This window comes from Episyrphus balteatus, chromosome 2 (assembly GCF_945859705.1).
Source record: "Episyrphus balteatus chromosome 2, idEpiBalt1.1, whole genome shotgun sequence".
NCBI classification, from domain to species: Eukaryota; Metazoa; Arthropoda; class Insecta; order Diptera; family Syrphidae; genus Episyrphus; species Episyrphus balteatus.
This window is the reverse complement of record NC_079135.1, coordinates 39,535,820-39,561,433: the sequence shown is the minus strand read 5'-3', so window position 1 is coordinate 39,561,433 and position 25,614 is coordinate 39,535,820. Positions and strand designations below refer to the sequence as shown.

General features: G+C 30.4%; 1 protein-coding gene across 1 annotated transcript; it reads right to left on the bottom strand.

The window, feature by feature from the left end:
- Nucleotides 1-21,676: 21,676 nt before the first annotated feature.
- Nucleotides 21,677-23,725, bottom strand: LOC129911797 (insulin-like growth factor-binding protein complex acid labile subunit). Its single transcript, XM_055989739.1, has 3 exons — nt 23,385-23,725; nt 22,899-23,314; nt 21,677-22,839 (listed from the first exon to the last, which is right to left on the bottom strand). The coding sequence occupies exons 1-3, from the start codon at nt 23,590-23,592 to the stop codon at nt 21,826-21,828; spliced, it is 1,638 nt and encodes a 545-aa protein (XP_055845714.1). The 5' UTR covers nt 23,593-23,725; the 3' UTR covers nt 21,677-21,825.
- Nucleotides 23,726-25,614: the final 1,889 nt, after the last annotated feature.

Below are 25,614 nucleotides of genomic sequence, written 5' to 3'. Positions count from 1 at the left end.
AAACTTGAGAATTTCAGCCAGGGGGCGTGGCAACCGCCCATTCCCGCTGAATTTTCATCAAATATTATAGAGCACTTCTGTATGTCGTAGAATCTTGAAATTTGGTAGAATGGTGGAGCTGGTAGTTTACACAAAGGAAAAAATTTAAAGTTTGAGAATTTCAGGCAGGGGGCGTGGCAACCACCCATTTTCACTGAATTTTCATCAAATGAAGAGATTTTATATTCTACAGCCATACCTTGCAAAAAGTAGTGAAATCACAACAAAAACATTACTGTTAAAAAAAGAGCCAAGTTATCCTATGTTGAAATTATGCTGTCACAAAAAGTACTGAGATGTAAAAGTGTACCAAGTTCTAAAGTTTGGGTTCAAATTCGTATCAATAAAATTTTGATTGTTTACTTGGCAATTTTTGAAATAACTTTAAAAATCGATGGTTAAAAAAATTGTCAAGAGAACAATCAAAATTTTATTGATACGAATTTGAACCCAAACTTTAGAACTTGGTACACTTTTACATCTCAGTACTTTTTGTGCCAGCATAATTTCAACATAGGATAACTTGGCTCTTTTTTTAACAGTAATGTTTTTAAAAATTTCTTGTAAGCTTTTTATATAAGAAAATTGATATAATGAAAAAAGAAAAAAAAAGGTAAATATTTGTTTTAGCTTTTTCTTGTAAATTATGATAGGATTCAAAAAGTTATTCCGTTTTTCTACAAAACATACAGATATATGTAAATATGTAAGGTCTTTATCTTTAGCTTAAGTACTTCACTGTAAGATTTATTATCTTATAATTTTTTTACAAGAAAGTTGACAAATAAATAATTTTTAGATCATTTTTTTTAACAAAAGCACACGACATATTTTCTCATGACGTTATCACGTAATCATCGTTCGTAAACCGACTTTACAGACAACCACTTTTTTTCAAATATTTTTAGTTTTTTTTTTTTTTTTTTGAACTAATAACTTTTTAAACTAGACTTATTTGGAAAATCCTAAAAACTTATAATTTTTAAACAATAAATTATAAATGTCTTTTCCATTCAAACAACTTCATCTATAATAAGAATGTCAAAAATTTGCATAAAAGCAATTCGTCTATGCGAAGTAAAAGAATTTTTTGTTGAGAGAGTATTTTTTTTTTTTTTTCAATACGCTCACTATACTTGCTATGGTATATCATTAATCAAATCATGGAAAAATCTGAAAGCATAAGGGCAAAAAAAAGAGTAAGTGCTTCTATTGGAAATATTATATAGGTCAATAGCACCATCATTAACACAAAGTTTTTTTCTTATGTTTTTTTTTTTTTTTTTTGTGTGTGAAAAGAATGATAGTCAGTTGAAGGAAGGCGTTTCTTTTTAACATTCTGTACAAAGGATTTGCTTTTTTGTCAAAAATAAATGCTCACTAGGCAATTTTGTGTGTGTAGAATAAAAAAGAAAAAAAAAATCGACGAGTATAGAATCTGTATACAAGGTGAATCGATGATGTCTATTATATGAATGGCTGGGTTTAAGAAAAGAAACAAAATTAACGTTTTTGTTCTCTTCTTCTTCTTCTTCCGAGAATCATAAACATTAGTCTTCCTCAAATCGAGTGAAGAAGGATAATGACAGTTAAAGCGAAATCGGAAAGTAAAAGGATTTAAATTAAACTAATGGCAGCACCCCCCAAGTGGAGGTTTCTGGGGGATTTGTATTATCGTAACTTTCAATAAGATGGATTTGATTACTTGTAATAGCTTTTGGCATGGTATTTAATGATTTCTGAACTTTGTAGAGATTTTATAGAAAAAAAAATTGAATAAAATGGGATATTTTTTGTATTTCTTTTTGCAGAGGTGAAAAACTTAAAAGAAACACTTGGCAATGTTTGGCTTGAATAGTTGGAGTTTTTGTATGTCATTTTACGTTATCTGAAATTAAATTGAATTTATTTTTAACTTTACTATACACAAAACCGATCAATTTTTAAATCACGATTTAAGAATTATTTTTGTGTGAGTATAATTTGATTGTTACGTGTTTAAGTTGAAATGTTGGGTGTTTTCATAAACGTCGTCGATTACCCGCTTGTTGTATTAATGAACACATTGATTCTGCCGAACTTTTTCAGCGATCACTGAATGTTCATAGAGGTCAGACAAAAACAAAAAATGACCACGGAATGAGTTTTGTTTAGTTGGGGTTGAGCAAAAAAATATTTCCTGTTTCATTTTCCGAAACACGTTTTTGAACAGCATATATTACGATCGCAGATCTGACTTTATGAACACGTCTATCGATGGCCTAAGTATCCAGAAGTCTAGGTTTGTATCCCAGCCTCCACCACCTTAAAACATTTTTTTTTTTTTTTACAAAGCCTCCGAGAGTATCATTGTCTTCTTAGCCGGATTAGGAGTTTAATTGTAGGTCTCTTCCTTCCAAATTAATTCACTACAAACTATTTATTATTAAAGTTCCGATTTGGCAGAGTTTATTTAAATCAACCAAAGCTTGTAAAACTCCTACAAGTTTCTTGATTCTATAAAGAATCAGGTGGGCTGCAAGCAAAGAAGGTATATGTACTTACAAAGGTTTTTCCATTAGCTTGAACCAATTTTTTGGAAGACAGGTTCCGACCCTATAGTAAAGAAACAATTTTCTTCTAGCCATTATATTATAATAAATATTAAAACCGTAAGTAAAGAAAACAATATAAAAATGTTATGACCATAACTCTTTCATTTCATTACACACAATTTTAGTTACTCACTTACTCATGTTTCATGTATCCTTGTGCTAGGTTTTTGATACCCTACACAATATAGGTCCTAGGTTTAGGACAGGAGAGTATACTTTATCGCACTTTTTCAGAGAGAGTGAAACAAGACTCAGTTGAGTGCGTTTGACATTTTTCCAGTCAGAGAATTCATTTCCTTTATTTATTTTTCTTTTCCTATTACCTTTGCGCAAAAAAAAAAAAGAGAAATAAAAGTTTGTTTTTTTTTTATTTTATTTTATGTTGCAAAAATAAGTTGATGAATTTTTTTTTATTGGATATTTTTATGGTTGAGAGAGCATTGAAAGCAATTTCAATTTAGCCTTGTACAGTTTTAGCAGGAACATTCTTTTCCAAATTATTTGATATAGACACATATACTTTTTTTGTTGTTGTTGTGTTTGTTTTGTTCGTTATTTTTCAATTTGATTTTAGCGGACCTACATAATGTAGCTGGAGTAACAGTTAGGACCGAAATATCTGCAATGAATGGTTTAAGTTGTTTATTGTTTTAGCATCCATATGTTTTTGATTTTTTTTTTTATATAATTCCTTTTCCTTTTGAGATTCGCATGAATGAACATTGTAAACATTGTCTTTTGAGTTATCCAGCAAATATACTGATATTAATCTTGTACTAAGGAACTGACCTTAGCAAGGAATGTAAACAAAGTGACTCCATCTTCTTGGAAAAATCTTAAAGTAGGTCAAAATTTTAAAGAAGAAAAACATTAAAAGTGAATATGTACAATAAAATAAAATGTTGATTTTAAGAACCAGTATTTGCATATATACATACATTTGTATTTTTATTTTTATTTCATTGCGTTTGCATTTGCATATGTATTTGCATTTGCATTTGCATTTGCATTTGCATTTGCATTTGCATTTGCATTTGCATTTGCATTTGCATTTGCATTTGCATTTGCATTTGCATTTGCATTTGCATTTGCATTTGCATTTGCATTTGCATTTGCATTTGCATTTGCATTTGCATTTGCATTTGCATTGGCATTTGCACTTGCACTTGCATTGGCATTTACATTGGCATTTGCATTTGTATTAGCGTTCGCTACTGCATTTGCATTTGTAAATGCATTTGTATTAGCGTTTGCTATTGCATTTGCATTTGAATTTGCATTTGCATTTGCATTTGCATTTGCATTTGCATTTGCATTTGCATTTTCATTTGCGTTTGCATTTACATTTGCATTTGCATTTGCATTTGCATTTGCATTTGCATTTGCATTTGCATTTGCATTTGCATTTGCACTTGCATTGGCATTTACATTGGCATTTGCATTTGTATTAGCGTTCGCTACTGCATTTGCATTTGTAAATGCATTTGTATTAGCGTTTGCTATTGCATTTGCATTTGAATTTGCATTTGCATTTGCATTTGCATTTGCATTTGCATTTTCATTTGCGTTTGCATTTACATTTGCATTTGCATTTGCATTTGCATTTGCATTTGCATTTGCATTTGCATTTGCATTTGCATTTGCATTTGCATTTGCATTTGCATTTGCATTTGCATTTGCATTTGCATTTGCATTTGCATTTGCATTTGCAATTGCATTTGCATATGCATTTGCATTTGCTTTTGCATTTGAATTTACATTTATTTTTACAACTACATTTACATTTGCGTTTGCGTTCGCAATTTGCATTTGTATTTGCATGCAAATCTTCTTCTCTTAAATTAAATATTGTTTAGCTTAAGTGAAAAATATAAAATGTTGTTTATGTATGGAAACATCATACTAAAACAGGAATCTATTCCACACCCAATGGAATCCCCTAATGTGGATCAACTACTGCTTTGGTCCATTTGCATCATATGATGTCATATTGCGTACTCTCCATGCAGATCGAGTAGTTTATACATATTCTTAAGAAATAGTATTTTTTCTTCTTCGTTTTCACATATACAAATGTTGACGATGAAAAAAAAAGTTGTCTTCTTCTTTCAAAATGAATAATGCACCAAACAATAATCCGCAAATTTAAATTTGAATATGTTTTTGACATTTTCTTTCGAGTCCCTTTTTTTTTGGTTGATAAAAGCAACCTATACGACTCGTGCTTTTACAAATAGGATACGACCGACAAGTCTGCGACGACGAAGACTACTCGACGTCGACAACTATTCGAATGAATGCTTTACCACATTTTTATGCGCCAACAGAGGAAGCAACAAAAAAAATTAGAAAATAAACGAATTTATTCCACAAATTGGTAAATAGAATATTCTGCATCTGCATTGGCAACAATTCAAAATATTTTATTTTCTATCTTTTTTTTTTGTCTGTGCCTGTGTATGTTTGCTTTTATGTCTTTATTTTGGTTTTTGCTACTGTGTCTGTGTTTAACGTTAAAACCATTTAAATCAGCTTTTTTTTCTTTAGAGAAGTTTGCATTTTGTGTTTAAAATCCGATTTAGTTTTATTTATTGGATGCAACCAACATCGACATGGTCAAAATAAGTAGGAAGAAGTTTTAAAACTTTTGGTATCAAAGTGCAAGGAAACACTAGCTAAAAGAAAATTAGGTTTTATTCAAATTTTCAGAAGAAAAAATCTTCTTTAAAGAAATGAGATGGTCAGTAAAGTAGGGTAAACATTTCAGAATATTATTGCAACTGAAAAATATTTGAAAAAACAAAATTTGAACTAAAAATATTTTGCATTGGGCTAGGAACACAAATGCGGTTTTGGTCGCGCAACTATTTCATCGCAAAATAGATCACAACGATTTCAATGACTGTGAGGACACTTTTCAAAATTTTAATAGCGGAAGCATTTTTGTTCACACGCATTAAAATTCTTGTGATACATTTTTGCTACCGAATAATCGCGCGACAAAAATCGCTAGACCTTGGCCTTGAACAAAAAGTTATTGCAAATGAAAAAAAAAAAAATTGTAGGTATTGAAAATACAATTTTTTTGCAAATAAAAACATTTTGCAATAAAAAAAAATATTGCAAATATGCTAATTTTTTTTATATCCAATAAAAATTTTATTTTCAATGCAAATTTTTCTTATTTGCAATAAAATTTTTTTAATGCAAAATATTTTTGGTTGCAACAACTATTTTTTAGTTGCAATACCTACATTTTTGAATGCGAATATTTTTCGGCTGATACAAATATTTTTTTTAATGCAATTTTTTTTTTGTTTGCAAAAAATATTTGTTTTTTGTTTTGAATTTGCAATGGTAAGAAAATTTACTAAAAATAAATATTTACATTTCTTATAGGGGAGGGTGGGACACTTTCGACGGTGGGGCACATTTGACTTTATCAATTGTAAAAAAGGATAGTTGATTTTTAAATCAAATTTTAAATGGCATTGTTGGTAACATGTTCTCTCCTACCATAAACGAATTTTTAAATTTCTCTCTCAACTGCTGTGTTGTCTAGAGTATTTCTTTGTATTTAAGTGATTTTGTGTAATATGCATGAGGCAAGCGATAGTAAATTTTGTGATAGTGAAATATAATGCTGTCCATTGTCCAATTCAAATTGTATTATTAAAACAGTTTTTAAAGAAGAATTATATTCAGAAAGAATTGTTGCCACCGGTTCTTGTTTTTGGGCATTCTCCTTTAGAGTTAAGGTCAGGCTTTGGTGTAAACCTTTTTTAACATATATTGTAAAACATTAATTTTGAGAATTTCTAACCTGTAATACTATATTCAATTTTATTTTCTACTTAAAGTATCTATGTTTCATTTTTAACATACTTTTTGGAATTTTGAAAGTTTATCTCAAATAACTACATCTTTCTTTTTCTATGCATCAGTTGTTAAAATTATAATATATAAGAGATATTATATCTCCCTTAGGTTACTATAGACCAGTGCCAATAATTTTTGAAAATAAAAAAATTATTAGCAGCATATGGGTGGTGGGAAAATTTAGGATAAATGGTATATGAAAGGGGAAAAATAAATTGCCCACAAAAAAATTGGGGGAAAGGGGGTGGGTGGGCGAAAAAGTGGGGTGGGTGTCAAAAATCATGTTTTTTTACAATTTCTGTCAAAACTAGACGTCCTAGCGAAAAAATACAAAAGCAAAAGTTGTAGGTAGTATAAATGTCTACAACTTTTACTCAAACAATTTTTTTCTATAACCTCAAAAATATTGGAAAAAATGCAAAAATACGATTTTTTGATTTTTTATTTTTATCTTTTACAAAAATGGTTGGATTTTAACAAAACTTGGTTAAAAACTACTTTGTTATGTTTTCTATCTATTAAAAATGTTTTTTGAGCAAAAAGTGAATTTTTGGATTTTTGACGAATTTAATTTGAAAAAATAGCCTGTTTTTCAATCAAAAAAGTTACCGAAAAAATTTTTGATTTTTGAAAAGTTTGAAAAGAAAATATTTAGATTAAAACCTATTATTTAAGATTGTGTGGAAAAACTATACTTTTGTTTTAGAAAATATTGAGAAAAATTGAAAAAAACAAAAAAAACGATTTTTAAGATCGATTTTTCCGTAAATGGCAGTAATGTTGGCGAGAAATAATTTTCCATAGAAACCAAACTATACTTTTCTAATGGCTTTTGACCTTCTTAACTTGAATCTAGCATTTGAATAGTTCAAACGTGCAAAGTTTTTGAGATATTGAATTTTGAACGCCCAAAACATTATTTTTGTGATGTTTTGACATGGTTATATGTCGAAAACGTAGTGTGATAGATTTTTTCTGACTTCGGATTCGAGCTCAGCGCACAAAAAACCATTAGAAAAATATACTTTGATTTCTATAAAAAAAAACTTTTTGTTTAGTGAATTCGAACAAGGCATTCGATTTTTTCTTCCCTGTTCGAATTCACTAGTCAAAAAGTTTTTTTTTATAGAAATCAAGGTATATTTTTCTAATGGTTTTTTATGCGCTGAGCTCGAATCCGAAGTCAGAAAAATTCTATCACATCAAGTTTTTGAGATATTACCATGCAAAACATCACAAAAATAGTGTTTTGGACGTTCAAAATTCAATATCTCAAAAACTTTTCATGCAAGAGCTATTCTAATGCTAGATTCAAATTAAAAAGGTCAAAGGCCATTAGAAAAGTATAGTTTGGTTTCTATGGAAAATTGTTTCTCGCCAATATTACTGTCATTTACGGAAAAATTGATCTTAAAAATCGTTTTTTTTGTTTTTTTCAATTTTTCTCAATATTTTCTAAAACAAAAGTATAGTTTTTCCACACAATCTTAAATAATAGGTTTTAATCTAAATATTTTCTTTTCAAACTTTTCAAAAATCAAAAATTTTTTCGGTAACTTTTTTGATTGAAAAACAGGCTATTTTTTCAAATTAAATTCGTCAAAAATCCAAAAATTCACTTTTTGCTCAAAAAACATTTTTAATAGATAGAAAACATAACAAAGTAGTTTTTAACCAAGTTTTGTTAAAATCCAACCATTTTTGTAAAAGATAAAAATAAAAAATCAAAAAATCGTATTTTTGCATTTTTTCCAATATTTTTGAGGTTAAAGAAAAAAATTGTTTGAGTAAAAGTTGTAGACATTTATACTACCTACAACTTTTGCTTTTGTATTTTTTCGCTAGGACGTCTATTTTTGACAGAAATTGTAAAAAACCATGATTTTTGACACCCACCCCACTTTTTCGCCCACCCACCCCCTTTCCCCCAATTTTTTTGTGGGCAATTTATTTTTCCCCTTTCATATACCATTTATCCTAAATTTTCCCACCACCCTTATGCTGCTAATAATTTGTTCAACTTTTGCCCTCTGAAAACCGGATTGGCACTGGTCTACTAGCAATGTTTTACATTTTCAATATACCTATTAGGTAGTACCTTACATAAAATATATCAAAAGCAAGTACCGTATACGGTACTTACACCAAAAACCCTTAAGAAACACCATAACATGGAAAAGCTTTTTAAATTTTCAAATTTAAGCCCCACTTTGATGCCTGATCTAAAAATATTAACTAAAGCGGAAAACTTCAACTCAACATGGTTGAATGAAGAACACTCAAAATAGTTTTGCAAAGTGCAATATTTTACCTTGACAACATTATGCATATGAGATCTTGCTATGTATGAATTTCTCAAAAGAGAGGAAGAGCTGATGAAATAATGCTTAATAATAATCTCATCTGCTGGTTCCTTTGGCACTCATTTTCGTATGTGTGTAGAGTAGAGGTACATCATGTAAAATGTAATGAAAAGTGAAAGTAAGTTTATAGTTGGATGTTACAGAGTATTAGTTTGTGCATATACAGCAGAACTAAGAACAAGTACCAGAAATGCACTTTCTGGAGTAGATAGATACGGATACCTAATCCAAAAGCTAGTAATGGTATTTAACTTCGTTATTATGAATGGAACCTTAATTTTAATTTCATTTGCCTTCAGTGCTGTTATATCTGCATCTTTCGTTGGAAACTTTATCATGTCATGTTGTTAGTTGCGATAGAAGATAGAAAACAGAATAGCAAATTAACTTTGACATAAATATTTCATGTTTGAAGTAAACATTTAAGATCTATCAAAATTTAAGCTGTTGTCTGATTTAAATAAAAAAAAAAATTTAAATATAATTTTACATACCTAATTGAAATTTGAGAAATCCTTTCAAAGCTCTCAAGAATAGAATATATTTTTATTGAGTTGTTGCCCTAGGATTCAAAATAGCACCTCAAAGAAGAAAAAATGGTTAGGAAATTTGTTCGCCAAAGTTTAATACCAATGCTCAAAGTCACAGTCCAAGAAGTTAGTGAAATACCGATCAGAAAAAAAAATATAGCCAGACATCTGGTTTAGATGTCGCATGCCTAATAATGAAGATAAAGTTACCTTATTCTTCCAATCTTCAAAGGGAAGGGCAAATTACAAAATAACGAATAAAATATTGGAATTGTTGGAGAAAATGCTGATTTGCGATGTAAGATGCTATTGGTTTCGCTATTGGATTTTTGGAAAAACAAATTTTATGCTCCAAAAACATGTTCCGCCACTTTTTTTGTTTTATGTCTTTGTTTAGTTTCCAGTATTATTTAAAATATTTGACAGAAAGAAGGACATTTTAAGTACAACTTTGAAAAAAGAGGACAATTTACTGTTTTCTTTTAGTAAACATTTTAAAGAAGACACAGAAACGAAAAACAAGACTCTGTCCTACCTAAATAAGGACTGCGAAAAATAATTAATCTGTCTGATGACCAGCGCAGTTGCAATCCTAATAATTTTTTTCTTTATGCACAAAAACTAATTTTTTTTTCAAAGCCAAACCTTGCCAGTTTTTTGTGGAAAAAGATATCACTTCTGCGGTAAACTGAAACCAGTGAGACTTATTGATTGCATGGGAATAAAATAAAACTAATTGCTTGCTGTTTGTTTTGAAACTTGATAGGCTTATTGGTTTGTTATTAATTAAGAAAAACTAACTAAATTGATATATTCTTTATCTATGCATTTTAAGCTCAATGTTATTAATTTATCAAATGATTAATTTTGGTGATGCACTGCAAAATTGCAAAAAAAAAAAGCTTTTTTTATTTAGAAAAATATCTAGTTACCTATTCCAAAATTCATTTTTTTGCAATAAAAAAAAAATATTGTGGTAATTTGATCATTTTCTGTATGAAAACAAATTTTGAAAATAAAAAAATTTGCGTTAAAATGAAAATGTTTGCACTTTATTAGGAATTCAAAATTTCCACCTCAAGGATCTTTGGTTCCACGTAATCCTTTTTTTTTTTAAATTATTGTTCGACCTTAAAAGAATGTTGCTCTTTTTTATTTGCCTGTGTTATACATTTAAACAATTCCATTTATTTAATCAATTTGTTAAAAATATAAAAACAATTAAAATAATTTTATAACTTTTTGACACCAAAATTAAAGCATGCAAATAAAAAAGTGATAAACTATCTACAATCTATAAATAGATAACATTTTTAACATTTTCAGAGCGCACTAAAATAATTAATTTAATGCAAATATTTGTAATTTAATCTTTCGTATAAAATTTAAATTGGTTTACTGTTTATTGCTGCATCTCTCCAACCAACACTTTGTGGCATAGATATTAAAAAACGCAACCACACAAAAAAAAAACTTAATTAAAATTATACAAAAAAAAAATCATTCAAGCTTAATAGTCCGTAGAATTTAAATTACAAATTTGTTTTATATACCTAAATTTCTTTTTTGTTTTGAATCCTTTTTTTACGTTTATCTCATCGCGATAAAAATACTAATCGTTATGGCTATGTCCGATGTTTCAAAAGAAACACACAAAAAAAAAAGGAAAACCATATCCAGTATATGCCCTCCAAACTTAGCCTGTGATGACCACTCTGTCATAACTCATTGGTCTTTTGTTAAATTTTTATTCATTAAATTTAATGTTACACAAGTGACCTTTGGGTGATGGTTGGTTAATATCTAAGGCCCAAAGTGTCGGTGGAAATTGTTGTTTCATTTAATTATAACAAACAAGGAAATGAATATTTAAGGTAAATACATAATAGATATATAGCCTGAATGGCTTTAATTACATGTCTGATGTCCCTAAGCTGTTAACAGCTTTGAATAATGGTTAGAATCCGTTACATTTTGCATTGGAAAATTAATGAAAGCATTTGTAATATATACACCATGTATTTATAAATGTGTAATGGTATATGTATATATGTTTGTACATTTGGGATGAATATTTTGCTGAGGCAACGGAATTGTGGTATTTTATTGACTATAGAAGTATCTGTTACCCTTTTATTGTGTATTGTATTTTGGTCAGCATATTGCAAAGCCACCGAATAGACAGATCCTGATTGACACATAAGCTGCCAAAATGAAGGATTAAATGATTAAAATGTTCGTTTGAGACTATTTTGTTGAATAGATTGACTTAGACAAATTAATATCGACAACAACATGAATGAATAATTTACGACTGAGAATGTTTACTGATTTTGATTTTAAAGACCACTTTTCTTCTCTGTGTGTTAAGGAAGGCATAATTAATTAATCTATTTTGGGATTAGATGAAGGTTTTAGTGAAAGAATTTTTGTTTTTTTAAATATCTGTTCGATGAATGGGAAAATGGGAATGACAATGGAGGCGCTATATTTATAGACAGAAAAATGAGTGTGGGTCACTGGGACGTATGAGTAACATTTTGTTGTGTAGTAGAAGTTAAATAGTTAATATAAATTTTCTAACACTGACTAAGTTTTCAAAAGGTGTAAAAATTCTCCAATATAAAAAAGGTCTTCTTGTGATTAAATTTTGAGTTTAAAAGTTTTTCGTTAATAATCCAAAAATTTAATTTTTCACGGGGCAAAAACGGTAGATATCGACGGTTAAACTGCAAAACCTCGTAAGTCGTTTTTGGCTCTTTGTTTAGAAATCGAAAAAAACCTCTTTAAACAATTTAAAAAATGAAGGAAATAAAAAAATTGTTTATTTGATAACTCAAATCAACTATTTTTTCATTTCTTAATTTTTTAAAAAATTGTTCAAGAGGTTTTTTTCGATTTCTAAAAAAAGAGCCAAAAACGATTTACGAGGTTTTGCAGTTTAACCGTCGATATGTAAGTTTTAATCTCATATTATAAAAATAGCAGAAAACAGTTTATTTAAAATAAATATTAAAATTCCTTGTCATATCGGGAATCAAGTTTGTACAAAGAGTTTCATGGAAAAAAAAACTGCAATTTTGCTTAAATAACGCGATTTTTTTCAATCTCCATCACCACCTCCTCATTTAGTGACAAAACGCAAGCAAAAAATACTTCCTTCAAAAGCAGATGATGTGTTGTGAAATTTTAAAATATTTTTCTTTTTTTACAGAAGATAGTTGGCAAATCAAGAAAAAAAGTTATAATTATTGTTTAGTAACGTAAAATCATTACTTACACTGCAACCGATACACTTAGTAGTTTCGAAACTACTATACTACTTAATAAGTTTACATATTTCAACATTAAATTAATCAGTCTCAACTCGACTGCAACTTCATTTCCTTAATAGTTCATTTGTTCATTTCTCCATCGCAGGATAACGTGGTTTAATTCATTAGAAATATGTCTACCTTAACTATTGTATGGATAAGGTACCGAACAGACAGAGGTTTCAACACACTACTACATATCATGTTACAAACTCAATTAACTGATTACTTCTATCGCCCTAAAGTAAGTTTTTTTTGTAGCTCATTTCTAAAGCTAACACACCGACAAATACTCGGTTACCTACCATTACCATCTGACGTACCTGGCACAACAATAATTCTTCCAACGATATCCCTTCTTGTACCTTTAGTTTCTCAAGAGATGACAATTTTGAAATGAGTGTACTTTTGCAAGAAAATGCAATTAAATAAATTGAAATAAAAAATATATACATACTTTTACTCGTACTGACGACAGATGGCAAAGCCAACACAATGTTTATGTAAGTGATGGGTAATGAAATTGAAGGATCGATGTCAACATATATTTTAACTCTTCCAATTAATCATCTGATAAAACTTTTTGAAATCGATATACATGGAAGTTGAGGAAGTAAAGAACTTTTTTAATCAAATGAGAAATTAGGATGTTCTGTCAAATACCTACAAAATAGTTATTCAACTAGTGGAGTGATTTCGAAAGCAATAAAAAACACATGGAAGAAATTTATATGGCGATATCTGTAATAGATTTTAAAGACGTGAAAAAAAAAACTGTTAATAATAGGTTTTTAAACCAAGAGGAACATTTTTACCGGTTATGAAGTTACTGCTTGTGCTTTAGTTGTGTAGTGTAGTATATTTTCCTGGAACGATTAACGAGGTGGTAGAAAACATCAACTTTTATCTTACAAAGAAAATATCATAAGTCTTTAGCGAAGAGTTACACTCCAAGCTAGAAATAAACTGGAAAAGAGGAAACTGGAAATGAGAAGGCCCAACTATAATAAGCATGAATTCTCATTCTCAAAATTTACCATCAATGGACAAAAAATGAAAAAAAAAGCATCACTAACAAAAATAGACGCATTTTGAAGAATTCACTTTTAATCGGGGATTGAGCCCAAAAAGTCTGAATTTGGAAATGCCATTCTTTCATCAAAAACTTTGTTAGCAAAAGTACCCTTTGCATTGAGCTCGAAAATTCAATTTTTTTTCGAATTTTGTTTTCTGAGATAAATACTGTATTATCTTCCCATAAATATGGTAAAATTGTCTTCTTCGAGCTCAATGCAAAGGGTACTTTTGCTAACAAAGTTTTTGATGAAAGAATGGCATTTCCAAATTCAGACTTTTTGGACTCAATCCTCGATTTAAATTGAATTCTTCAAAATGCGTCTATTTTTTTTAGTGCATTTTTTTCATTTTTTGTCCATTGATGGTAAATTTTGAATAGTATAATTATATTTTTGTGTTGTAATATTTGGTAATTTTTAGTTTCCCGTAATAAATTCAGTTCTCCACAGATTTTTTAACAGACACACCGAAATTATGACTTGCAACAGAAGATGCACTAATTTCAATGTTAAGTTCCGCCGTTTTGCCCAATTTTTTACAAATTGGAGCCTTAATAAGTCTGTCATTTTTATACGTACTTGAAACACGTAAAATGCATTACCTTACCTTACCCACGTTTAAAAAGAACGTTTGTCAAAATACTTTTTTCCTTCAAAAATTAGTACTTTTTATACAAAAAATGCATCTCCGAAGCATAATACCAAGGGAGCGGGTCATAATTCTGCTTGTCAAAATTCTGTACGACAAAATTCTGTGGGGTCAAAATACTGTAATACCATAATTCTGTACGTCATTATACTGTAAATACAAAATTCTGTACGTCAAAATACTGTATCAACAAAATACTGACATGCAAAATTCTGTTTTGTAAAATTCTGTACGGCAAAATACGATATTTTTTTACAGCATTTTTACAGAATTTTGATTTACAGAATTTTGATGTACAGAATTTTGAAATACAGTATTTTGACCAACCAGAATTTTGCTATACAGAATTTTGACTTTCAGAATTTTGTTCCTACAGCATTTTGCACATACAGAATTTTGACATACAGTATTTTGGCATACAGTATTTTGAATACAGAATTTTGCAACATACAGAATTTCGACCCCAACCCTAATACCAACTATATGACTGACATTGGCCATCATGAGATTCACCATAATATACTTATTAAATAACCGTCAACTTCCTTATTTTATGTTTAACCGTTACAGATTATTCTCATCTGTTAGAAAAATGTTCATTTTGTCAAAATACTTTTTCCGAATATTGTATGTTGCCGATGGTAGTTCATTTTTATCAAAAATTGAAATAACTTTCTCCAAAAAATCTCGATCCCATTATTTTGATGTACCTACTGTCAGATTCTGACCCTAATAAATTACTGACCTGGGGGTGCGACACTATGTTAATCATATGTTTTTTGAGTCGCTGAAACCGAATCTGAAGTCCATTCTGCCCCCCATCACGACATGTTTTTGAGAAAACCTAAAAAAAATGTAACAATCACAAAAATTTGTTTTTGTTTGATTTGAGGGTGCGACTATGTTAATTATATGTTTTTCGGGTCGCTAAAACCAAATTTCAAGTCTCTTTTGCCGTATCACGCCAGGTTTCCGAGATAACCTCAAAAAAGCTAGAAAACCTGACGTGATCGAGTAGGTACAACGGACTTCGGATTTAGTTTTAGCGACCAAAAAAAAACATTATAAATATGATTTGTAAATAGTGGCTTGAAATTTGAAGTTTTTAATTTTTTCTTTAATGTTTACATAACATATTCTAAAAATTTGTTTTTCATACAGTTTCACACTTGTTACAAAAATGTGTCACGCCCGTTACATTTTTGAATTGTTTTAAAAACACGGTTTTTACAAATTTCTTATGATTGCTGGAAACGTAATAAAATCTTCTTTCATATTAAATACGATATCCACGACGTTTCATTAAAAAATCTACAATATGCCTTCTTAAAGTCACCGAAACAGGCTGAATTGATTTTCTAATCGCAGGTGGCCATGGCACAGAGGAATAGGTAGATGACTTCAGAGCCAGACATAGTGGATTCGAGCCCAACGGTCGGCTAAGAAGTTTTTTTCTTAATCGCCAGCTTAACTGAAGCCACCTGTGCGATAATATGAGACAATTTTCAACTATGTCTCCTCCTCTGTGCCAAGTAGTTCTATGTTATATGTTCTTTCTTTGTTTCTATCTGTCTTTCTCTTTGTCATTGTCTGGTGTTGTCTCAGCCAAATGGCCTCAGTTGCCGTGCTGTTAAAAGCTGAAACACAATCACTCTTTGCCGTCGATTTTGACAACTGCCAAAAGTTCAACCATACGAAACCTGTGTAACCTCACACAATGACTCTTTTTCTACGTACGCTTTTTTTGACAAACGTAAGGAAACGTAAGAGAGCGAGCAAAAGTTCAACCAGACTGAACTTTTGCTCGCTTTCTGACATTTATCAGACATAGTTACAGTCACACACATAATTATTCGGCCATATGTGAATAAAAAAAAAATAAATTATTACAAAACTAGGTGTGTTTTTTTGTTTCTCTATATAGATTTTGCACAAAAAAACGACATCGAGATATTTTAAATAAAAACAATTTACGTTTTAAAAACAATAATAATTTAATGATGTTGTAGACTGAGTTTTATTGTTTGTTCTGTTTAAAAAACAATTTATTTTGATTGGTTTTGTTACTAAATGATTAAAGAATAAACAAATTTCTATGCATTTTTTAAACACATTAATATCCTTCTTTATTTTCCCACTTTTTAAATCAAGATAAAGACTTGGCCCAATAATTTTGTAAGTGACTGTGTTTTTTTTTATTTGACAGCAGATTTTATGTTTCAATCAGCTGTTCGAAGTCAAAGTGACAGAAGCGCGCTTTGAGGATTTCTCAACGTAACGCGATGACGCGTCTGGCAAAGCATGATTGTGTTTCTGCTTTAAGTGTAAGTACTTCGTACATTTATGTACTTTGTACTATGAATATAATAATTACAATGATTTTCTAATGTCACACCCATCGCATCTTTATTTAAGAGTTTATGACGTTGAAAGACAGGTTAGCTAAATGTAATTAAAAAAATATATTAACAACTTAATACATTAGGTGTTGAAACTATTAAATATCTTATTAAATAGCTTCTATGTCATGTCACTGTCACACCCGTTACAATGGAAATAATAATAATGCGCATATACACATACATAATCCGTTCCATTCCATAATCCGTCAGCAGGTACTTTGTGAAAAGATTACAAAATTATCTATGAATCTACTCGTATAAAGGAAACTTGTTATAAAGGGTTCACAGGAAAAACGGCACATTAATTTTAGAAATCAAATTTGAGCCTTGCTAACAAAATAAATAAATGATATACCTATGCGTAAATAAATTGAGTTTTTCTCGGAATGAGTTGGAATGGAATGAGTTAGAATGGACTATGAACCCTTTTTATTAAAAATGCTGAATCTACTAAACCCTATAGGAAACTTATTAGTCTGGATTCTAATTTTCAAATCTAATCAATGTATTTTCCAATGAACAGACTCATTGGATTTATTTAAACAAAAATATCTCGACCCATATGTACCTAAATATTTGAAAATCAAATAAACTGTCAATGTCATTGACCTAAATTATACAAATATTTACCTCATTTGCATTAGCCACTCAAATGTAATCCAACAAAAATATTATTTATGATTTATCACAGCACAGTGTAGATATCTGCATACGAATCGCTGATGCTGTCTCACTTTCTCTATATTTTCTAGGTCCTCATATCGACCCATTAAAATTTCATAAGCATTTGAATATTTCCAATGCTTATATTTGCTGCTGCTGGTGCTTTTTGTCCCTGAAAAGCGTAAACCAAGCATAGCAAGAGCAGACGCATTTACATTTCCATACAAGCATTTCTATTAAAATCATATCACATCCTTTAATACGACTAGCGGAAAGAGTGTGATTTGTAAAATTATGTGAGCAGGATTTGAATGTAGGCTATAGGCACCCGCCAGCCTTAATGTAATAGTGTAATAACACAGCGTACAGATAAGATAGTACTTGAAGTGGTGTGTTTGTGTATGTGCGAGGACATTTAAGTCACCTCATGTGTATGTCACCATACAGTAGTTTCCACTTTAGGACTTTTTGAGTGTTTCAACTTAATATTAACCTTCTCTCACTTGATTTGAGGGCATTTATATTCTTAAAATTAAGAGTCCTTTATTTCACACTGTTTTTTCATAATATAATTTTCTTTAATTTGAATTCAAATTGAGGGTTGGGGGAAATAATTTCAGGCAGTTTTGATATTGATTAAAATAGGTATATTTTTATGAGAGTTTGGATTAATATTTCAACCTAAACTTTAACGTACCGTCAAGACTTCAAAACACTATGTGTAACAATAGGACATTGTTTAACAGGTAGGCACGGCGAACGACTTTGGTGTGGTTTTCTAACGATTTCTGTATTATGAGCTGTATGAATGAAGAGGAAAAGAAGGAAAAGTTCAGCGTCTTGACAACACCAACGATTCAGCTAACTCAGGCCTTTAAAGCCTATCCTTGTTCATAAGAAATTCTTTGTGGTTTAATAAGCACAGGTGATTAACTTGCTAGTCTGCGTGGTAATAAAATGGAAATGTCTAAGGTCTACCTGTGTCGGGTTCCGTCTGACGACCACTTTAACTTTACCTTAAGTGATTAACTTGCTAGTCTGCGTGGTAATAAAATGGAAATGTCTAAGGTCTACCTGTGTCGGGTTCCGTCTGACGACCACTTTAACTTTACCTTAAGTAATCTAAAGCAAATTGCTTAACAATTGCACTAAATAAATTTTATTTGTTCAGTTTCAATAGAAGTACAACAAACCTGTCAAGAAATATGAAATATTTAATTCAAAAACGGGTCTTAAGACTTTGTTAAAAAAATATCTAATAAAAAATATTACTTTTTGAACCGATATTAATAGCGTTTTCGATTGGCTCTCCGGAAGCGTCCGGAATCATTCAGAAGCCTTCTGAAAGTGTTTTATTCGCACAAAACTGACAGACAGAACGCTTCTCAGAAGAGAAATTCTCTTCTCGATTTGAAATCAGAAGCACTAATACATGAACACTAAAATGTCAACAAAAAAATACTCACTCATTCTTTTTTTGTTGTCATTCAAAAATTAAAATTAAATTAAAATTAAAATTAATAAAAAGATTAAAATGGGTACCTTAATGCAGTGGAATTATTTTTTTTTTTACATTTTCTTCTTCCGTCGTCTTCAGATTTATAATTTTTATAATTTTTTCGTTTGAAAAAAAAAATAATATCAATATTTAAAACTTGAAATTTCACAAACACAAAAAAAAAGAGAATTAAGTGGAACCGACTTGGCCTGTTCCATTCGATTTCAGAATGAGTGAATTCTTGAGTGAAACCAATCGAAAACGACATAAAAAAGTGGGTCTTGCAATTCTGTCTCTATATCAAGTTGTAGCAAAAACTACTGAATCGATTTGTTTTAAAATTATTATTTTCCATATGACTTAAATGGAAAAAGTTATTTTTCTCTAAAACGGGTCTAATGATTTTGATTTGAAATAAAAAAAAAAATAAACCGTTATTAACTGTACTTTAAAACTTTCTCATATACGACTTAACCGAATTCGACTGTAATTTTTACACAGAAGCCGTAATATTAAAATGTCTAAAAAATTTCAAAACCCTCAGCGTTGGATTTATTTTAATTCAATTTTTTGAAAACGGTCTCATAATTTTTTACAATAAAATGGTTCCTACAATTTTCGAAAGTAAAAATCCAAAAATTCTTTGTTATAAAAGAAATTAAATGGAATTAATGGATATTAAAAGCCCAACTTTTAGTCCTTTTTTACAGTTCTTATAAAATGAATGAACGATTTAAATTAAAATTAGCAAATTTTACCATAAGAGCAAATACATGCGACCCACTTGTGCATTTTATTAATATAAAAAACAACGTTCCTCACTATTCATATTCATATTGTATTACTGCAACAAATTAAGAACAAAACAGATTAAAGGAAAATTAAGTAAAACAAAAAATTGCATGTGTAACAAGTCTGTTAACACTAATCACACTTTCTCTTTTTATTAATTCTGCATTCCAGCAGGTTCCAAAAAGATTCTCTTCCAATTTAACATAGAATGTATTTTGCAGTCCACATGGTTCTTGTCTGAGATATTTGTTTCGTGCAGTTTTTTTGTAAGTACTGAGTTTGTTTTGGTATAAAGTCGGTAAATTAGTCTCTTCGAATACTGCACTACCGACATACTTTCGAATATTATGCTATTTAATGGTTGTGCTAAAAATCAATTTCGAATTTAGGTAACATTTGATTCTACACTTTGCTAAATTTTTGAAAATAGTTTGGTTCTTTCTGTTCTGCAATCCCCGAAACTGTTAAGTATTAAGTTGAATTCCACAAATGTTCACAATTATTTCTATAATTTATGTTCCCATTTTCTAAAAGAAGGGACAGGATGTTAAAAGCCGTGTTTTATTCATACTCAGTATTTTACTGAGTAAACATTTTATGCTCTAAATAACAAAAAACGATTGCTTTTATTTATTTTTTATAATCCTTTATTGTTCAAGGGTAAGAAATTTATAGCTTTGAATAAACTTCGACAGAAAAACGTGCCAAAAGGTGACAGTGACTACGAAAATTATTCTCACACACTTCAATTACATTGGAAGAACAGCCACACAAAAAAAAAGTTCTGACGTGGGGCAGCGACTATGTTAATCAAGTCCATTTTGCCCCATCACGTCAGGTTTTCGAGATAACCTTAAAAATGTCACCGCCACACAATTTTTTTTAAGGGGGGGGATGATAATTATATGTTTTTTGGGTAGCTGGAACCAGATTCGAAGTCTATTTTGCCTTATCACGTCAGTTTTTCAAGATAACTTCAAAAAAAAAGGTCCTTCCAGTTTTTCTATGTTTGGATTCGGTGTCAATGGAACGGACTTTGGATTCGGTGTAGTGACCCAAAAACATATGATTAACATAGTCATAAATATTACCTATAAAAAAGCAATTTTCACATTGACCAATGCGCAACGGACTTTTTTTCTGGAACTAAAATTTGCTAAACGATCATTGAATTTATAGCCAGTTAATACCTGTCATCAAAGAGGAACAACAAACCGAAATTCTGGACAGAAGATTAGAAGTTAGGAACTTCTCTTACTAGGACTAGTCCGTAAACTCAGACAACGATACCTGCCAGTGGCGGAGAGATCTAAAAGCACAATTAGGCGACGACGCGACGCACGCCCTACTAACAATTTTGCTTCTATAATGCTTTACAGAAGCAACAATTGCATCTGTAAAGCTTTATAGCTTTACGGGCGGTCTCGTTATTTTACCTAAAAAGAAGTAATATTTTCCAAATCTTTTTCTTGTCTTAGCAACATTTTCAGTTCAAAGTTTATTCTAAACATTTTTATTTAGTACAGAAAACATAACGTATCTTGGTGCAAATTCAAATCACTTAACGAGCTTAATATTTTTATTTTGTAATAAATTTGTATTTATAAATTTTGTTTATAAATTAGGAGCAAGTACGTGTGACCCAGCCATGTTGTTTTTGACATCAATGAAGTTTGATGCATAATCGTAGCATAGGTATAAAAATGATTAGAAAGTTATTCAAAAACAATTCTTCGGCTAGTACTGTCTTGCTTTAAAAAACTATAGACTTCCTAAACTGATAATGTCTATCGTCATATATTACCTTTTACTACCGCAATTGTTGAACTGACACTCATCTCAGATGCAGATAGAATAAAAAATTATTATACTTCGAATTCGTTTAAAAATAGATTGTTATCGCAGAAACTTTCAATATGTTTTGTTTTTATTAAAAAAATATAAATATAAAATTATTAATCCAAAATATATGGCTTATTATCAGTCTCTATATATTATTGAGCTTTTATATAAACATAGTCACTTATTAAATATTGCTATCTTCTTCCTCATCTTCAGATGAACCAACCATTTTCTCGTATATATCCGAAACACCATATTCCTGAACAATTCTCAAGTTTCGAACACAACCCTTGACTGGTGTTACCACACAAAGTGGTTTTCTTCCATCAAAATATCCATTATTACGCTGATATTCTATATGTCTTGCTTCTAAGAATCCAACAATCCAATCAAGACACGGACACTGCCATGGATTTCCTTCGATAGAGATCTTTTTGAGAAATGGAAAAGTTGCATTAACTTCTGGTAAAAATGTCAATTTATTGTGATCGATAAGTAACTCGGTTAGATCATTGAAACCTTCTAAGACATCAGCAGGAATTTCTTCAATATAATTATTGCCAAGGTGTAGCTTTTTCAGTTTTTTCAAAGGTGCAAACATTCGAAGATCCAATTTATCATGAGAATTATGCCCTAAGCTTAGATAATCGATACTTGGGAGACCAGAAAACGTGTCATGAGGTAATGTCTTGAGATTATTTCGATTAAGCAGGAGTTTTCTTAGTCTTGGCATGGATTCTGCGAAAACATTTTTGTTCAAATTTATCAAATTGTTTCCACCCAAGTCGAGTGTGTCCAAGCTCAGCAAAGATGAAAATGTATCCTCTCCAATTTCGGCAATGTTGTTATTCGACAGAAAAAGCTTCCTTAGAGATCGAAGGCCAGAAAATGAAGTGGAGTCAAGAACCCTAATTGAGTTACCAAAGATATAGAGATTTTGAAGAAGACTCAAATGTTGAAACGGTTGTCCAGAAAGGCCACCGATATTGTTCTGACTCAAGTCCAAATGCATTAGCTTAACCCGGTTAAGTCCCATGAAAACATTTGCGGCTAGAGATTCAATGCTGTTGTAGGACAAATTCAAAAGCTTCAAGTTAGACAAGCCTTGAAATGCGCGATCTTCAATATTTTTCAAAGGGTTTGATATAATGTTAAGGGTCTTAAGCTGAGCTAGCTTTGAAAAACTGTTTGATGGAAGCTGTAAATATGTAACTGATTTGTAACAAGAATCTAGTAAACTTTCTATTATAAACTTACCACATCAAGTAAGTTCTCGTTGATCGATAAAAACTCCAGTTTCGGGATCTCGCCAAAAAATATTGTCTTCAGAAGATTATAGTTTAAATTCAAATATTCAAGTTGCAAGAGTGTTTGAAATGCATTTGGTTGCACTGTTTCCAAATTATTGTGAGAGAAATTCAGCGACCGTATATTTGACAAGTTCTCCAACATGGAACGTTCGAGCACGTTAAACTGGTTATCACTGGCATCTAGAAACAAAAGTGTGCTTCGTGGATTAAAATAACTAACTTTAAGAGTAGCCAATTGCGTGCCAGATATATTTAAACTCTGCAACGAAGTTAGATCTTTCCATCCATGATCGGAAGCAATTATGTTACCAGCACGAGAAAGATTGAGCCTTTCAATCACATTCAGGTATTTGGCTTCATGTTCTAAAGTTTATCATACAAAAAAAAAAAAATTGTAAGATACAATAAAAATGCACTAATTTATATGGTTTACCTCGAACAAAGAAAGAATCCCCAACTTTATTTACAATTGTAACATCTTTCCATTGAGGTGTCATTTCTTTAGATAGATCAGCCAGTGAGGCTAGATTAGAACAAGTTACACTATCATCGATTCCATTTGATTGGCAATTTTGGGCTCTCACAAACGGGTTTAGAATGAAGAAAATCAAAACAAACTGCGACAGCTTATATGCTGACATCTTTTTATTTGTTTGCAATAAGTTGGTGTTTTAATCCGGCAAGGCAGTAAGATGTTTCTTCTAAGGTGGCTCTGAGACAACTGTTGAGATTGAGACTTTTCTTGAAGTAGAAGCTTTGTTGACTCTCTGGTTTGGTTCTGATTCTGATAGCTGAAAAGCTAACCGCAACTGAGTGTTCTTTGCACATTCGATTTATTAAGAAAAAATGTGCCTTCAAGAAAATCTAGCCAAACTTTGCCATTCAAAGGTAGTAACATAAATTAAATATGTTTGAGAGTTGAAAAAAAGTATAGCTATTATCCTTAAGTTAAATATTTAGAGTTTTTTTTTGGCAATTTTCCGAACATGTCTTTAAAACTTTTTTTTTTCAAATAAATAATAAATCAAATAATTGATTTGATTTCAGACAATTTTAAACTTTTTTTTCACGAGACCACATTCTAATGACTCTGATACGACTATAAGCCATAAATGCGTATCTGTTTAAAAGTTACTGGTAAAAAATTAATAACTTGTTTTTTTTTCAGATTTTCCAAAAAAATTAAGATGGTGAAAAAAATGTGTGTTTAAGAAATATCCATCAAAAGAAAGGTCTTTTTAAGTTCTATTCATAACTGAAACTTTTATCACTGGCCATAAAATATTTGAATGACTGTAAAATCCATTTTATCTCATCAAAATAAAGAGAAATTTCGTTCAAATTCATAATTTCTGAATTTGAAAGAAATTTTGCTCTATTTATGAAAGAAAATGGATTTTAGAGACGTTGAAAAAGATTTATCGCCAGTGATAAAGTTACAAAACAGGCGCCCTGGTTGCTTAGTTATCTGCATCCAATTTTTTGTTTTCTGTTTTGGAGGCCGATAACCTGGAATCATAAGTTCGAAACAAGTTTTGATTTACAGATAAGAGTTCGCAGTGAACAGGCCTATGAATTTATGTAAAAAAATTAATAATTTTTTTTTTTCAGATTTTCGAATAAAAATCAAGGGGCACCTACCCCTTGGCGAAAAAAGTGCATTTAAAAAAAAATTCCTCCAAATCAATCGGGTGAGGCATCAACAAAAAGGTATCTTTAAGCTCAATTCATAACTGAAAACCAAAGGTTTCTTAGAGATCTGGTTGCTGAGTTGCTTGCATCCAAATATATATTTTTTTGTGGGGACCAATAATTTATGACCGCGACTTTGTGTTCATTGAACCACATTTTGATTATAGCCTGTACCTGTGCTATTGATCATTATCCTGCTAATGGAAAACCTAGGTATAACAATGGCCATTTTTCTGCAGCTGTGGAACTCGAACCAGTTATAAAAAGATTATTTTTAACTTCCCTTACCAATATACCTAGATTCCGTTCTAGAGCTTGTTATATGTAGTCGACCGCCGGTGATTATAATTAATATTGTATTCTGTTTTCAATGATAACGATTAGGTTTTCCTTTGAACCTTTGATTTCTAAAGTTTTCTTCCACTGATTTTATGTGATTGGACTCATTTGAGTAGTTTTTTTTTTTTCTAAAATCATAAAAGGTAAAAAATATAAACTGAACATTGCGGCCATTAGTAACCTTTTGCTTATAGTTTAAAGACCGCTTTCACTAATCTTAAATTTCCTTGACTTGAAAAACTCGGAAAACTTTAGTTAAGAAGTGCAGTAGAAAACTGCGTGCACGTTATTACAAGAAGTCATAACATAACTATAAAAAAAAAAACCTGCCAAAAATCAAAATTAGCGAATTTGACATACGGTTTTCCATACAAAATCGACAAGGTTACTAAATTATTACAATCCGAGAACTGTTAACCCTTTCGAACCCAAGCTATGAAAATCAATATTAAAAAATGTTCATCACATCACAACTAAGAAATATGAATAGCAAAAAGTTATTTTTCAAAATAATAAAAAGCAAAACAAATGTGTTACTCTCATGTTGCATGTAAGTAACATGCACTGCCTATGACCACCAAAAAAAGTCGGACAACTGAGAAAATAACTTTTTATAGAACAATAATATAATT